This window comes from Alexandromys fortis, unplaced genomic scaffold (genome assembly GCF_014885135.2).
Source record: "Alexandromys fortis isolate MF-2015 unplaced genomic scaffold, M_Fortis_MF-2015_v1.1 scaffold_2_1_26212458, whole genome shotgun sequence".
Classification (NCBI taxonomy): domain Eukaryota; kingdom Metazoa; phylum Chordata; class Mammalia; order Rodentia; family Cricetidae; genus Alexandromys; species Alexandromys fortis.
In genome coordinates this window covers 24,870,411-24,886,893 of record NW_026067930.1, presented here as the reverse complement: position 1 = coordinate 24,886,893, position 16,483 = coordinate 24,870,411, and the positions used below count along the sequence as shown (strand labels likewise).

At 43.2% G+C, this 16,483-nt stretch overlaps 2 protein-coding genes across 2 annotated transcripts in view; both read right to left on the bottom strand.

Moving 5' to 3' along the window:
- Positions 1–1,055: 1,055 nt before the first annotated feature.
- The window catches only part of Gpr63 (G protein-coupled receptor 63), a 44,463-nt gene continuing 29,035 nt past the window's right edge, over positions 1,056–16,483 (bottom strand). The window contains exon 2 of the mRNA XM_050144959.1: positions 1,056–3,651. Within this exon, the coding sequence (XP_050000916.1) occupies positions 2,244–3,503 (1,260 nt within the window). The 5' untranslated portion in view covers positions 3,504–3,651 and the 3' untranslated portion in view covers positions 1,056–2,243. The remainder of the gene's footprint in view (positions 3,652–16,483) is intronic.
- LOC126503508 (probable G-protein coupled receptor 63) lies at positions 2,244–3,503 on the bottom strand. The gene has a single exon (XM_050145227.1). It carries the CDS (start codon positions 3,501–3,503, stop codon positions 2,244–2,246), a length of 1,260 nt encoding a protein of 419 aa, XP_050001184.1.

Genomic DNA, 16,483 nt, shown 5'->3' with positions numbered 1-16,483 from the left:
TACACCAGTCCCTCAAGCTGATTCAACAGACAGGGGATTTACAACATGGTTGCAATCACCTCAGGAGCAGGATTTCCCAGGTCTTTGGTGCTGTCAACAAATTTCTAACATCCCAATTCCTGATGACCATGCCAGAGCTCTTCAGACAGCAATTTAATAAAGAACTAACAAGGCAAATATAAAGTAATACTGGAGACCAGACAATACTCATGAAGTAGGCTGGGCTCTTCCCACTATACTTGCATATGGGAAAACATAAACAAACAACACCAACAAATATCCCTCAGGGCTAGGTAAGACCTCAGCAATTCATGCAGTCCAACTTGGGTTTTTATAATTGAGGAAGCACAGGCTTGTTTTTCCCAGTGGCTCAAAAAGCAGTAGACTTCTGAAAAGGTACTATATACACATCCCTGTTAAAGTACTCTCTAGCCCAGAGTGCACCCAAAAGGCCACGCTTTCAGCCCTTTTGGCTTTAGTCTACAGTTGTAGCCCAACCAGTCAGTTTACAAGGTGTGCCGCTGGTAACAGAGCGAGGTGGACCAAGGGCCTGGACACACCAGGAAAGGCAGACAACTAAAGGCAAAGAATGAAAATTCCAAAGCCTGACCTATTAAAGTTGATCTAAGCTCCGACAGGGTTTCTCTCCCTTTTCTTGGGAAGACACACTTCTGACATTCACCAGACTTCAGGTTTGCTAAGGGAAGCACTGAGGCAAAAGGCTCCACTACCAATCACGCTAAAGACCACACTAGATGGCCCACCCACTTGAGAGGGTGGTCGAAGTCATTTTTTTTCCTTTAGAAACTCCAAGGCTTCCTCAGATACAGAGCAACTTCAAGGCCTCCTTGGTCTTCATGCAACCCTGTCCAAAAAGAGAAGAGGAGAGAGGAGAGAAGGGCAGGGGAAAGGAGGAGAGAAGAGGGAGAGGACAGGACGGGAGGGGAGGGAAGGGGAGGGGAGGGGAGGGGAGGGGAGGGGAGGGGAGGGGAGGGGAGGGGAGGGGAGAGGAGAGGAGAGGAGAGGAGAGGGGGGGAGGNGAGAGGAGAGGAGAGGAGAGGAGAGGAGAGGAGAGGAGAGGAGAGGAGAGGAGAGGAGAGGAGAGGAGAGGAGAGGAGAGGAGAGGAGAGGAGAGAAAGAATATGCCACATCCCCCTTGATTTTGCCAGGTTCAGACTGAATGAGGAGTCTTTCCGGCACAATGGAACAACAGCATCTGCATCTCAGATGTTGGGAGTCCAGCTCTACCAGAACCTCTGTGCAGGATTTCTGTTTCTTTGAAACTTGGATTTCTTTTATCTTATCAAGGAAACAAAGGATTCCTCCTTCACAGAGAGCGAGGAGGACAGAGCACTGTGTGGCACCTGCATACAGCACCACCACCCAGTGGCGGGCGGCCCTTTCTCTCTAAGGTTGGTGCGAATGCTTGAATCAGCACGATGCTCCTACGCTGGGCCAGCCGCCCTCTCATTCTGCTCCTCCCTGAAATTTGCCATCGTGCCGTGCCTCCTCCAGGATTCCCTGGTGCTCTAAAAACTCACTATTGTGCTTAGAAAAAAATCCCTGTGTCTTTATCTTCCCTTTTAAATTGTACATGCAGCTAAAACTATCTACCTAGAAACCATAAGCACCTATCTCCCAAAGCACAATGTCATATATAAAAACAATTCTAAGAACACACCTGACTTAATCTGTACATTGTCTCTTAAAGTGCACCAAAGTAAATTGTAATAACCTTTAAAATGTCACCAACCTCCTCGGGTTTTGTTTTTAAATAAAACTAAGAAGCTACCAACTGAGATGCCTAGGGATTGGACTCCAGTATGATGGCAAAGAGCAGCAGTGTCTTGAAGGAAAGGGGAAGGAACTGATTAACTCAACCAAGCTTGACTCAGCAGCATTAAAAAAAAACACCTACAATTCAAGTTAACTGCAGGCTCCATGAAGCACAATCCTGATTCATGCTACGAAAATAAAATCAGTCAACTAAACAGACATCCCCCCAAAGTTTTCTTAATCTAGAGGTAACAAATATGACCACTTTCTTGCAGTATATCCTTGGTTTCGGGATCAAAGTACCTTCCATTCTTTCTTTATAACACACACATACACACACATGCATTCACGCAGGCACGCACGCACACTATAGAAAAAAAAAACAATAGAAGTTTAGAAGCCATATGAAAAAAAAATTCAGTCAATAGAGAACCATAACGACTCCAAATGTCTCCGAGTTCCAATATTCACAACACCGTCCGATGCTCCGCACACACGTAGACAGCACTGGGGCGTATCCGTCGCCTTGTGTGACCAGGGAGGCGTGGCAGGAACTTGAAAGACTTGGGCATCATGTCCAAGCAGGCATCATGAAATTTCTTAATCCTCCAGTAGTATATCAGGGGGTTCAATGCAGACTTGAGGTAGCAGAGCCAGAGTAGCCAGGTGCTAATCTCAAAGAAGTTGTGCTGATAGTAGAAGTGTTTGCTGAAGGTCGCCACAAGGCTGTACGTGGTGAATGGGGCCCAGCAGACGATGAAAACAGCAAAGAGGATCAAGATGGTGGTGAAGGCACGCGTTTTAAAGCCCATGTCGATGCTCATCTGGAAGGGTCTCTGCAGACTCATGAGACCAAGTTTGCTGGCCTGGCTGAGGCATATTCCTTCTGGGTAGCTGTGAATCCTCAAGGCATTGTGCCGCAGGGTGTTGAGGATGCCCATAAACGAATACAGTATCACCAGGAAAGGTATAAAGAAAGAAATGAGTGAGATCAAAATCACATAAGCCTGGTATCCAGAATTAGTTGTGTACCCAAAAACGCATTGTGGGGCTCGGGAAGGGATTTGCAAATCAGGATTCCCCACAGCCAATGGGAAAGCTACGGAAAAAGCAGTTGCCCAGGAGACTGCAATAAGGACCTTAGCCCGGTATGGATTTAGCTTATCTTGCCTCTGGACTATAATCAGAAACCTATCAATGCTAATAATGAGCAGGATAGCAACCCCCTCTATCACAAACAACCAGAAAAACATAGCAGACAGCCGGCAGAAGAATTTCCCAAATATCCATCTGGTGGTAAGAATAGTTACCAGGGCAAACGGCATGTTCAGCACAGCAAGCAGCATGTCTGCAAAAGCCAGGCTGGCAAGAAGGATGTTAATGGCAGAACGCATGGCAGCTTTTTGGTAGACCATGAGGCAAACAACCAAGTTGCCAAGAAAAGACACAAACAGAATAAATATCATTATAGCCGAAAGGATGATCTGGAGAGCTACGTTTAGGCTCTTAAAAACTGCTGGTGTCGGGGTCATGGCTGTGCTGTTCACTGCTAAGGAGCTAAAGCCAGTGCTGGTCATGGTTTCCAGACTGTATCTAATCAGCGGAGCAGGGCTGGGATGCTGGAACGGTGGGGATGTTGTCATATTCACATGGGAGTTTTCATAGACGACAAATGTCGTGTTGGATGTCCCAGCATGGGATGCAGTCAACACCGCCGAGACAACCATGGTGTTAGGAGGACAGAAGCTTCAGGCAGAAGTGTGGGTTCTCTCCAGGCATTTGGGTACAGCACTGTAGGGTCAGGTTCCACTGATGGGCTCGGATACACATTCTGGAAAACGGACAGTGTTCCATCTTCTATAGGAATCCTTTTCCCTGAAAATAAGCCCAAAATGGAACATGAGGTGAGATTAGTATATACATTTCACTCTGATGTGTCACAACACCCGAGTACCAGCAAAAACTGTACATCTCTGCTTAGCTTCTGAGGTCGGAAAAGGCTAGGCATGTTCGGAACAGTATGGTATAGACACATTTGACTTTTCAAATGTTTCATCCTATAGGATCACTCTTTTACCTTCTAAGCCTCTAAAACTGTGTTCTCTAACTTAGTTGTCACTAAAAGATTACTGTTACATTGTCTTAACTAAATATGATGGAAATTTTATAATATTTGTATGTAAAGCAAGATGGATCTTGAAATACATTAATAACCAAGAACAGAAGTTCAAACCCATGGTTGACGCTTTTTGAAAGATTGCAGTAGCTCTCGCTAAGGTTCAGACCATTGAGGAAGAAGGGGCAGAATGATTATAGACGTCATAGGTTCGAGAGGTCCTGAGAAAACCTGTCCTGGATGTAGCAAGCACACTGTGTTCACAAACTCTCAGCGGCTATGGAAGCCTGCAGAAGAGCCATACAAGATAAAGCCACTCGACGTTCTAGCGGGGAGTAGCAGTGGGCTCCTAAGACCCCCATTTCTAACTGGAGAGCTCTGGACAACTGATAGCCTTTGTTGGGAGACAAATAGTTTCCTCTAAGGGTGTGGTTCTGTGTTCTACATCCAGAAGCAAATGGACAGCACACATTGGCCTCAATGGGTTACTGAATCAAATAAAGAAGACACAAAGTTTGGGGTATAGGGAGGGGGTGGTGGATTGAAAGAAGGAGCTGGGGTGAATATAATCAGAATATATTGTATGAAAGGCTACAGGAATTAATAAAAATATTAAAAAGTAAACTTCAAAAAATGGCATTAGCGTCATAGCTTTCCAATCACTATTAAAAAAACATTTCGCTATTTCTCTTAGGAGAACAAGTTTCGACAGCTCTTTCCTATGGGTTCTTATTCCATCTTTACATTAGCATAAAGCTTGATGGTAAAAATAACTTAACCTCAATTCCCAGCTTAACATGTGGTAATAACACACTTTAGTTTTGACCACCCTTAAAGTAAGAACGGGGTGATTTTCAATTAAGATCTGAAATTGTTCTTTGCTTTTCTTCCCTGCTTTCTTCTCTCTGCCTCTTTCTTGTTCCCCCTCTTCCTCCTTGCCTCCATCCTCCCCTCTCTCCTCATTTCTCCTCCTTCAGATCTTCGCTCACATCCATCCCCCGTCCAGGAACTCCCCACCATGCACACGAGCAAAAAGTCTTTCAGATAAAGGAATCATTTTTCCGAAGCTCTTTCTTATATTCTCTCCTTTTTTCTAAGCCTGTCCATTTTGTGCTTCATTTTTATTGACCCTTTGTGGATTACACACCATGCATCCTGATACCGCTCATCTTCCAGTCCTCTGTCCTTGCAACTCCCCCAAAACAGAACATTTCAAAGAAAAAACAAAACTAAACAAAAAAAAATTAGAAGAAGAATCTCATTGTGGAAGCTGTAGTGTGCTCTGTTGAGTCACACAGTTTACTCTTTAGTCTATTCATCTTTACTTGTGTTTCTTGTCATGAGTCACTGGTCTGGCTCAAGGACTCTGGCTTCTGCTACATCACTGGTAATGGGCTCTCATGGGGGCTTCTCTTTGCTATCCTGTTGTTGTTGTTATTGTCCTGTGTCTTAGAGATCCTGCACTTTTGCATCTGTAGGTTTGTCCTCTTTTCGTGCTCCAAAAGTTCACAGATGAGATCCATAACTCATAGCCCTGGTTCTGGATCTCGGTTGTAGCTATGTTGGTCAGCTAGCTACCTAATTTTCTCTCATCCTCACTACTCAGAAGAGCTCTCCGGCACTGTCTCAACTACCTCACCCAATGCAGCCTACGGCAAGGAGTAGGCCCCTTAGTCTTATCACTAGGGTCAGTTCTACTGTTTTGCCAAGGCAAGGTGCAGGACCCTCTCTATTGCTTGCTGTAGGGGACATACAAGAGGGTCAGGTCAGCTCAGCTCTCCTGCTCTCAGGGTTGGCTCACCTGAGACCCTGACAATAGTAGCAGCGGTTGTCATCTGTCACAGGTAGCAAAGGGTGGAAGGGGACATCATCTTTCCCTCACCTGTGCCATCACAGAGCAGATGGGGGACATCTCTGTTACTCTTATGCCTTCAGGGCTGTCTCACCTGCATCCCAAGAAGAGGTTCGGCTCTAATTGGTGCCCAGATGGACCAACACTACTTTCTCACACACTGCCGTCAGTAAGGGTCAGGGCTAGCTCTCCTCTTGTGAGCCCAGGGCAGCTCTCTCACCTGCCACAGGTGATAATGGATAGGCGGAGGAGGACACCTTTCTCTCATCCATGCCACCACATGGCAAATGGGGGGGGGGTCAGCTTTCCTGCTCTCGTGCCCTCAGGCTCAGCTCACCTGAGTCCTAGACCACAGGGTGTGCTTCCCAGGTGAGGCACACACCAAGGTGAGGGGTAGGGCTAGCTTGCCTGTTGTATTGTCCAGCAAGGGGCAGGACCAGCCCTCGCAGGGTTCAGTGAAGGGTGAGACCAGCTCAACACAGCATGGCTCCAATGACCCCTGTGCTAACACAGGCCAAGGACATCACCACAGACTCTAGCTGCAGCAAGACCATGGACCCGGACATAGCCCCCAGCAGAATCTCAGTCCAGACACCACCACAGCACCGGTGGCAGCACAGGCCCCTTTGATCAGCCTGGCCCCTGGGTACCAACATGGATCCAGATGACTGGCACCAGGCATCTACACATTCCTCAGTGGTGTCCTGGGGCCATGGACACCATCCTAGCCCCCTATCTCTGCTAGACATGGTCTTGGGCTGTCGCCTGTACCGGACATCTCCACGTGACAGTGCCAGCTATCCAGATCAGCAAGGCTCCAGGTGAGGCACAGTCCCCAGACACTGACATGGTTCAAGGTGGCCAACCAGACCCTGGTCACCTGGATGGCCCTCGGTGACAACAGGAGCCCCAGACATCAATTCAGACCCTGGCTGCTATAGGGTCACAGACCCAGACTCTGGGCATTGGTACAGTCTTTGATGGGCTCAGGAGCCACAGACATCAACCCAGGCCCTGGATTCGGCAGGACCACAAACCCAGACATGGCCCTTGGACACAGCTCTGATCCAAACAATACCATGGCCTCAGTTGACAGCCCTGGCCACCCAAATCAGCCTGGCTACAGTAGTGGCATAGTCCTTGGATACCAACAAGTTATGGCCCATACCCCAGGCCTCCATGTGGGCCCTGATTGCAGCATGGTCCAGGGACATCAATACAGACCCCAGCTGCAGGCCTGCCATTTGAATAATTTTTCTCAGGCTTCTATTTCTTCTCCCAAAGACTGAATTGATAGTCTGTTAGCAATTTGACAGGAGATGCTAACCAAGTAATAATGATAGAGTTAAGGACAATGGGGGAAAAGTATCTGAATATCCAGAACATATTCAGAAATTTTACGAAGATATTTGGTTCTCATTTCTCAAAGACTTGTTTACCTTTTACTTATCCTTACTCCCAATCTCTCACCAATTTATGGAGCCCTTAATCTTCCGTAGGGGGAATTCCTTAATCTATGATCCTATCAACCACATTCTGACACAGCTTCTCCCTTATGCTGTTCTTAACTCGGGGGTAAGCTCTTTAGTTACAGAGGATTGGGTTTCTGGACAGATTCCTTCAGCAAAACCTTAAAGGGTAAAAATAAAATTAATACACAGAAGATTAAAACAAAACTACAATTCACACATTATATGGCCTTAGACTTATCCATTGATATTTAAGGGTAACTGTCAACATTTCATTCATCTATTTCATGGGGTGTGAATGGAAGAGATGGGGTCTCATTTGTGAGAGCCAAGACCCAGTTCCCAAAGCCAGATCGTGGCTTTCCTACCATCTATAACCCACTGTCCTATGTCCTTGTTTATTTTATAAATAAGAAAAAGAGCAGTCAGTTTGCAGAAAATACTAAGTTTGCTGTTTCTCCCATTTTACATATTAATTTTGTCATTACCAACAACCTCACATGTTCACTCAAAAATGCAAATCAACCTTGACAAAATGCTATATGAAATTAGTGACTATCAAAGTCTATAGTCCCAAAGGGGCAGCAGGAAAGGAAGAAAGATTACCATAGTCTCCCACCATTATCATGTTAGTCTATTCAGAAACCCCACGTACGCAGTGTTATTATGTGCAGTACATAAATGGCTGCTGTACAGACCTACCTCCAGAGAAAGCCCTCCATAGACAGATACGTATGGTAATCCTAAATAAACCATGTTTGGCAAACTGTGTTAAAACGTATAAACTGCATTTCTCAAGATGGCATGGCTCAGTGAGGAAAGGTGCTTGCCACCAAGCCTGACCATGTGAATATGGTCTTTGGGACCCGTGTGGTAAGAGACAACTGATTCCCACAAGTTATCCACTGACCTCCACAGGTGTTTTCTGACATATACATACTCCCCCACATATATACCTACAAAAATTTAATAAGCAAATGTAACACAAAATTTTAAATTCTATTTCAAAAACCATCTATTGGATTTGCAGTAGTAAGTTTGAAGTAATGTCCCTAAGGCTGAGAGGATAGTACAGGAGCCCTTTGCCTAGCATGCAAAGGGCCCTAGATCCAACTCCTAGAACAACAAAATTAACTGATTAAAAGTAATTAAATTAGACTTAGGGCTTTTTTGGTTATAATGAAAAACAATTAAAAATAAGAAGAAACAAACAAAAAATATTAAACTGTGCTTTTTCATGTTTTATAGTTCCATACACAACCAAAGTGTCTTTTTGTTTTCTAAGCCTCCCATTAGAACACAAACTTCAAACTCAATTTTCTCAATTACCACTCAGCCTTCAGAGATTTACTGAGGGCATGCTGTGTTCCAGTCACTAAAAGGAAAATGATTAACAAATGCTCTTGGATTTGGAGTTAAAAAGAACAGACTGACCAAGGACACTAACTGTATTTTGAAATCCACTTCGAATGGATTTTTGTGAATATATGGATAAGCTAAAATGAAAAAGATGTATAAATTTAAAGTTCATTAGTAAATAATTTTTTAAAATGTTTTTAGCCAGTACGCAGATGCTGCTGAGGTAACTGGCCTAATAAAACAGAAAAGACAGCCTTCACCTCCAGAATGTCCAGAAAAATGTTGTTTTGAGGAAAGCAAATTATCTGTAAACCTTCAGAGAAACTGATTAGCAGTGACCACAGAAAGCTCAGGTGAGGCTGAAAACAAGAAAGAGACGGAAAACTAAGATACTGGAAACCCAGCCAGGTCTGTCTCCCCTCACTGCACAATCAGAAACAAACACCTATCTCCCTTCAAGAAGCTCAAGGCTGTGGCAAATCTTCCGGATGCAAATGGCATCAAACGAGAATGCCAGCACTCCACCGGAGTACTACTTCTTCCTACCAGGGCACCTCCCTGACTGCCGGAATCTGAACCAGGCTACCACTGATGCAGGCAAGCAGCTGCAGCTGGGGGCAATGGATGCTCATGGTCCCCAGTCCAGACCACAGCGGGAAAGTTCACTTCCACAAGGAGGCACTGACCCGTTACTGGGGATAGAATCCCCAAGTACTAAAAGCCTCTTAAAAGTTCCACCACTTCTCAACAGTGCTTTACTGGGGACCAACCCTCAACGTGAATTTCCATGGGAACAAACCTTAGTGCAACCTTAACATCACCCTAAAACTAACTATACAGAACAAAGGCAAAAGGTTTTGTGTTAGTACACCTAAGAAAGAATAAGCATTCAAAGTGAAATCCATGTATTTTCAAAGCAATCCAATTTAGTTTAATTTGAAGAGCTTTATCTATTTGGAAAACAAGCTGCAGATACCAGTACAGCAATATTGATGGAATAGATGAGATCAAGTGGAATCTGTCTTCCAAAAAAAATGAGCCCAAAAAGTAAATAAAAGAAAGGAAAGATATTAAATGGATAATCTAGAAATGGAAGTATGAGGTTCATACAAACTAGGAATACGGAGTTAAGACTAAACCTGACCCGTAAAAAACATTTAATAATATAATAAAAATTGTGGCATTATAAACTTACAGAAATGGGAAACAATGAGGAAAGAGACTTGGGTTGAAAGCAGGCAACTGCTCCCTGTGCTCACAATTTCCTATATTCCCTCCTGGGCTCCAAAAGTCCCCTGAACCTGAGATTCTTTTTCTCGGAATCCACAAAGGTTTCTCTTACTCCACTCACTTCTCAACAGTTACTGTCCATGTCCACTTTGGGGTGCGGGATCTGCTTTCCACAGGGTTCTCACAGTATTTCTATAGTCTAGTCCAAGAGGAGCCAAAAATCTCTGCATTTCATTCCTTGACTGGCCACCAGGTTCAAGGAACGTTCTTCCAGGTCCTGCACAGAGCTCCTTGAAAACGCTGTATGACTCAGCAAATAAGTGCTACTCTTTCTTCCCGCCCCATAGACCAATCAGGAAGGGAAATCATGTGATGAAAGTCAGAAAAACATGTTCCTTTCCCCCAGCCTCGCTTCCCTTTCTCCTCACTCCTGCTACTCTAGGACTACAAGCCCTCATACAGCCCTCCATCTCACGGACTTTGCCTTGGGAACTTAGCTTCCAGGAATCTAGGAAAAGATCACACTCCTCAAACGTATTGACTCATATTCATGTACCTGACCTGTGACCTGAGAGTCAAAGACCATTCATTTGAACATTTCTCCTCGTCCTTCCGCCAGCACTCAACTGTAACTATCCTGTCACTTCCCTCTCAGTGATTTTATCATAACAGCCCCCTCTTCCCCTCCATATCACCTCCACGGTCTCACTTCTTCAGCCTTGCCCTCTGCTCTTGAATCCACCCACCACACTGTAACTAGAGGAACTATCTTATTCTGTTGAAAGAGTCTAAGTAACCTACCTGTCCCAGAACTCAAACTAGCCTTGAATCACAGACCCCCCCCCCGCCTCTGCCCCCTGAGTACAGAGACTGACACTCAGCAACACCACATCCAGCAGCTTGAAGAACTTTTTAAAGATTATTTTTTGAGATTAAAAAAAAATCCATCATTATTTTCCCTTTCCTCTCTCCAAACCTCCTTGCTCTCTTTCAAATTCATGATGTCTTTTTTCAATTATTATTGCATACATATATGTAGATACATATATATATATATATATATATATATATATATTCCTAAATACATAAATACACCCTCAGCCTGTATAATGGGACTTGTATGTATGTTTTCAGGGACAAACTTTTAAGATTACAATCTTAATCTTTTGAACACTTTATAAATCCCAACCAACTATGACCATGGTGGCAAATCTCTTTTCAGTTCTAAACAATATCAAGTTATCCAATAAATTCACAGCAGATAAAGTGTTTAGGGACTGAAGAAGACAGGGGTGCTTGAGAACCCCACTGTTAAGGTCACAGTTCACCATGTCCAGATAGCTCTCTAAACTTGGTGCAAAATGGAGGACTCCCTTTCTCAGCAGGACTGCCTCTTTGTCTAACCTTAGGAGAGTGTCCCTAAACTCAGATGCCTACCATTGCTTGGGGGATGACCCTGCACAGAGCTCCCTGAAAACTGAAAACGCTCTATGACTCAGAAAATAAGTGTTCCTCTTTCCTCCTGCCTGTATGATAATTTGGCGCTGTGTTATGATCAATCAGCCCTTCCCAGCCATAACCCTAAGAGCCCTTAGAGCCATTATACACCTTACCCTTGGAAAACATAATAAGCTGTCTCTCTGAAGCTCACCACCCAAAGTTCTTTCCTTTATACTCATGGCCTTCTGAACCATGCTTATTGCTTCTCCTCCCTTTGACCTCAAGGGCCTGTGGCCAATGACCCCTGAGGAAAAGGAGATTCACAAAGGAGGGTCACCTACAAACCACATGTCACAGTATGTGACAGACAAGCATTCAGTGGAACTTCCTACCACTCTTTTCTCTCCCAGATTATAGGTAATTCTTTTGCTTTTTAATAGCACCCTTCATCAAACATCTTTTCCTGAGTCGTGTGACCTTAGTCACATCATGAATAAACACTCTGTCTCCATGAAGCTGTTGGTCTGAGAACAGGCCAATAGACCTGCTGGTCCCTGTCTCCAAAGATCCCCACTTTTATTGGGACATTCTTAATGTTCTACTTCCTTTAGAATATCGCTTTTTCCAGACATCCTTCTCAAGGCAGCAGCCTGGAGAAGATGTACTCTCTCTGCTCCAAGACCACTGTAGATTCAACTACTGGTGAAGGCTGTGCTTCAGTGGTAGTGACTCCGCAGGGACAAGGCACCAGGTAAGAATTTTCCCTAGGTCTTTAGCTAAGATGATACAATGACTTGTTTTTTGCTTTGGTTGTTGCTTGGCTTTTTTTAAAACATTTATTTATTATGTATTAGTGTTCTGGGCACCAGATCTCATTATAGATGGGTGTGAGCCACCATGTGGTTGCTGGGAATTGAACTCAGGACCTCCGGAACAGTAGTCAATTCTCTTAACCTCTGAGCCATCTCTCCAGCCCGTTGCTTGGCTTTTTGATCCAGCAATTTTGACTTCCTTAAATTAAATATATTCTGTAAATATAACTACCTACTAGTAGAATAATATCTCAGTATAAAGCTCTTTATCACAAATATATATATATATGTATCAGAAATATCTTAAACACTTTCAAGATTTAAACATAACTGCAAACCTAGCAAGATATACTTGCTGTAAAATAATTCTTTCGAACACTATGAAGATATTTTGCTCTCATTTAATAAAGACCCAACTGGCCAATAGCTAGGCAGAAAGGGGCTGTAGGAAGAAGAGCCAGACTGGGAGAATGCTAGGAAGTAGGGCAGAGTCACCACCAAAAAGCAGAGGAAGCAGGAGATGACTATGCCGTGCTAAAAAGGGGTACCACCACATGGTAGAGCATAGATAAGAAATATGGGTTAATTTAAATGGTAAGAACTAGTTAGTAACAAGTCTAAGCTATCAGCCGAGCATTTATAATTAAAAAGTCTCTGTGTGGTTATTTGGGAGCTGGCTGGCAGGACAGAAAAGTCTGCCTACAAATACTTCCAAATAGAAAGAATAGAAAATAGAAATAGAAACTATTTCTGCTTTACACTTCACTACATATATTGCAACCTTGGCCACACATCAGGGAGATTTCAACCTAAAGAAACAATATTTAGGTGCCTTATTAAATGAGTAAGAGATAAGTAAGTAGCTTGAAGCAACAGACTTGCAAAACATAGAGGAATGCTTATAATGTAATGTTATTTGCATAGGTACTGATGCTGCATATATATAAATATACATATATATATATATATCACGAATATTATACACACAGAGAGAGAGAGAAATGTGAAATATGAGCTGTTCTATTTTTTTCCACGAATTTTATTGTGCTTTGGTTACTCTTATGAGAAAAGAGAAATAATTGCCTTCTCCATAGCCCGATCATATGACAGGGGCATTTGTTCAACTATGTTCATAGCAGCATTATTTGTAATAGCCAGAACCTGGAAACAACCTAGATGTCCTTCAATGGAAGAATGGATGAAGAAAGTGTGGAATATATACACATTAGAATACTACTCAGGCGGTAAAAAACAATGACTTCTCGAATTTTGCATGCAAATGGATGGAAATAGAACACACTATCCTGAGTGAGGTAACCCAGACCCAAAAAGATGAACTTGGAATGTACTCACTCATAATTGGTTTCTAGAGATAAATAAAGGTCAGTGAGTCTATAATTTGATCTCCTAAAGAAGCTAAATAAGAAGGTGATCCTTAAAAGAATATATTAAAACAAAGCCTCAGAATCATCATTTAGTAAAGCCTGAGTCTAGAGGTCAGACAATTGCTCTCAGATGCTAACATGCCTGCTAAGCACAAGGAGCTGAATTCACAGCCCCAGTACCCAACCACACAAAAAATTGATCGTAGTGGCACACACCTGTAATCTAAAGGTTAGAGAGATGAAGACAAGAGGTGCCCCAGAGATTGCTGGCAAGCCTGTCCAGCTAAATCAGTGAGCTCCAGGTTCAATCAAAGAAGCCCATTCACAAACCTAGAGATTGATAGAGGGAGACACCTGATGTCAACTTCTGACCTCTACATGTATGCACTGCGTATGCACCTGCACACACACACATACACACACACACATACACACACACACGCATACATACATACACTCAAAGAAAGAAAAAAAAATCCTAAATCTAAAACTGGGAGTGGTGGCTCAGGCTTGAAATCCTAGCACTCAGGAGTCTGAGGCAGGAGTACTGCCTTGAGTCTGAGACTAACCTGGGATACCTAATGAGTTCCATGACAGCCTGGGCTATCCAGAAAGACTATCTCCACATAAATATACAAAAAAAAAAAATTCTAAGTCTATGAGAACCATTCATATAGCTGAGTGACCCCTTTGACAATGAGGTTAATACAGGAATGTAGCCACCTCCCTGACACAAACATTCTAACAAATATGATTCACTTTCTATTGTGTTACAATGTCATTAAATACACAAATCAGATGCGAGATAAGGAAGAATCGTTCAGCTTCATGACACTTCTGCTGACCTTCAGAGTGCCCAAGACTGCAGAGACAGGTTCTAAATGCTTTGCTTCCCTCCGTGGTACAGGTGTCTCCACAATGGTGAGTTCCACAGCACACCACAGCAGAGCACAAACCCCAGGCAGTGCCCACCCCTGGTGCTTTCACCGCTGAGTTGGGGGTGGGGGCGTGGGTAAGGACTGGATGGGGTTGGGCTGGAGCTGGGTAAGGGTTGGATAGAGTTGAATAGCGTCGGATGGGTTGAATGGGGTTGAGGTGGTAAGGACTGAGTGAGGGGCATGTGCCAGCCACTGGCTTCCTATTGCTCCTCTGACTCTCAGTGACTTCCGCTTCTATATCCTATCCTGCTTATACTCCTGGAGGGACTTCAGGTCACCAACTATCACCTGCTGTCTCCATTCCCAGTGGCGTTCTCTGTTTCCTATCATTGCACCCACCTTTCTTTTTAATCTCAAAATCTTTGTCTATTAAAAGAAAAAAAAACATGCCACTTATTATTCTCAAAATCTTTGTCTATTAAAAGAAAAAAACATGCTACTTATTTCTTGAGGGCATAATTAAGAAATAACTACTCTTACTCTAGAATAGGTACTTTTTTCTACAGGACAAATGTTCTTTCTTGAGATACTACATTCTTTATTCCACAGAATAACTTATAACTGTACTTCTTGATATATTTTATATATGTGAATATATATAAATACAAACATTTTAAGGATTTTAAGGATATTTTGACTGCTACTGCCTCTCTCAAAGTGACCAAATTGGGTTTTCAAAAACTTTATCTGAGCCGGTCCTAGGTAAGAGAAAATTCTAATTTCTTTGGTCATTTTTAAAAGCTACTTTGAGGCTTTCATAGACATCTTGGAGTTTACAAATCATCTGAAACTGTATCTAAATTATAACGATAGATATTTTAAATTTTATTTTTGAGTTTATAATATAGTTACAACATTCCTTCCTTCCCTCCATATCCCCCCTTCATACATCTCTATACGCTCTCCTTCAAATTCATGATTTCTTTTTTTTTTTTACTAATTAATAATATATGTGTGTGTACTGCACTGAGGAGAGGTTTTTAATGTGAAATGAGAAGCTATCTTTGTTTCTTTTCCCTGTTACTTCTTTGCAAAAATACACACAAAGATTAGCCAGCCTGCAGGAGCTGGCTACTAAAGGGCATCCGGTAAACAGCAACCATCTGCATGGAAGCTTTCCAGAAACAACTGCCAGGATCTACTGAATCGGAATTTCCTTTTGCAGGACATGGAAGTGATTTCCATGCACATAAAATAGAACAGATCCAAAGGCTTCTGGCTAAGCTGTTTCAGTCACCAAACATCCATAGCACCACTTACGAAATTAAAACTGTTATAACTTCAGGACAGGTTACAGAATATCCCCCACCTTTACTAATTTGCCACGAAATTAAGGAGTGTGTTCTTGCTAGCATCTAGGGGTGGAGTCAGCATCCATGAAAATGGCCAGATTGTCCATATCTGTACTCCAACAATGGCCTTTAGTTTTTCAAACACTGTGGCCAAAACTGGAGAAATTTAAGAGAAACACAGTTGGGAGGAGCGGAATAAACCCTTTTTGATTGACTTCAACACTAGTATTTGGGGATCACAAACACTCAAAAAATGTGCACAAAATGCAAATAGCTCTTTCAGACCCAGGCCAGCTGGCCTTGGAGAGTTCCCTATAGAACATCCCCATTGTCTCAGTGTGTGGGTGCACCCCTCGCAGTCCTGAGTTCATTGCTCGTGCTCTCTCTCCTTCTGCTCCTGATTTGGACCTTGAGATTTCAGTCCGGTGCTCCAATGTGGGTCTCTGTCTCTGTCTCTGTCTCTGTCTCCTTTCATCGCCTGATGCAGGTTAATATTCAGGAGGATGCCTATATGTTTTCCTTTGGATTCTCCTTCTTATTTAGCTTCTCTAAGAACCTGAATCATAGGCTCAATGTCCTTTATTTATGGCTAGAAACCAAATATGAGTGAGTACAAAACCGGTCTCGCTGAACATAGCGGACAATGAGAACTACTGAGACCTCAAGAACAATGGCAATGGGTTTTTGATCCTACTGCACGTATTGGCTTTGTGGGAGCCTAGGTAGTTTGGATGCTCACCTTACTAGACCTGGATGGAGGTGGGTGGTCCTTGGACTTCCCACAGGGCAGAGAATGCTGATTGCTCTTTGGGCT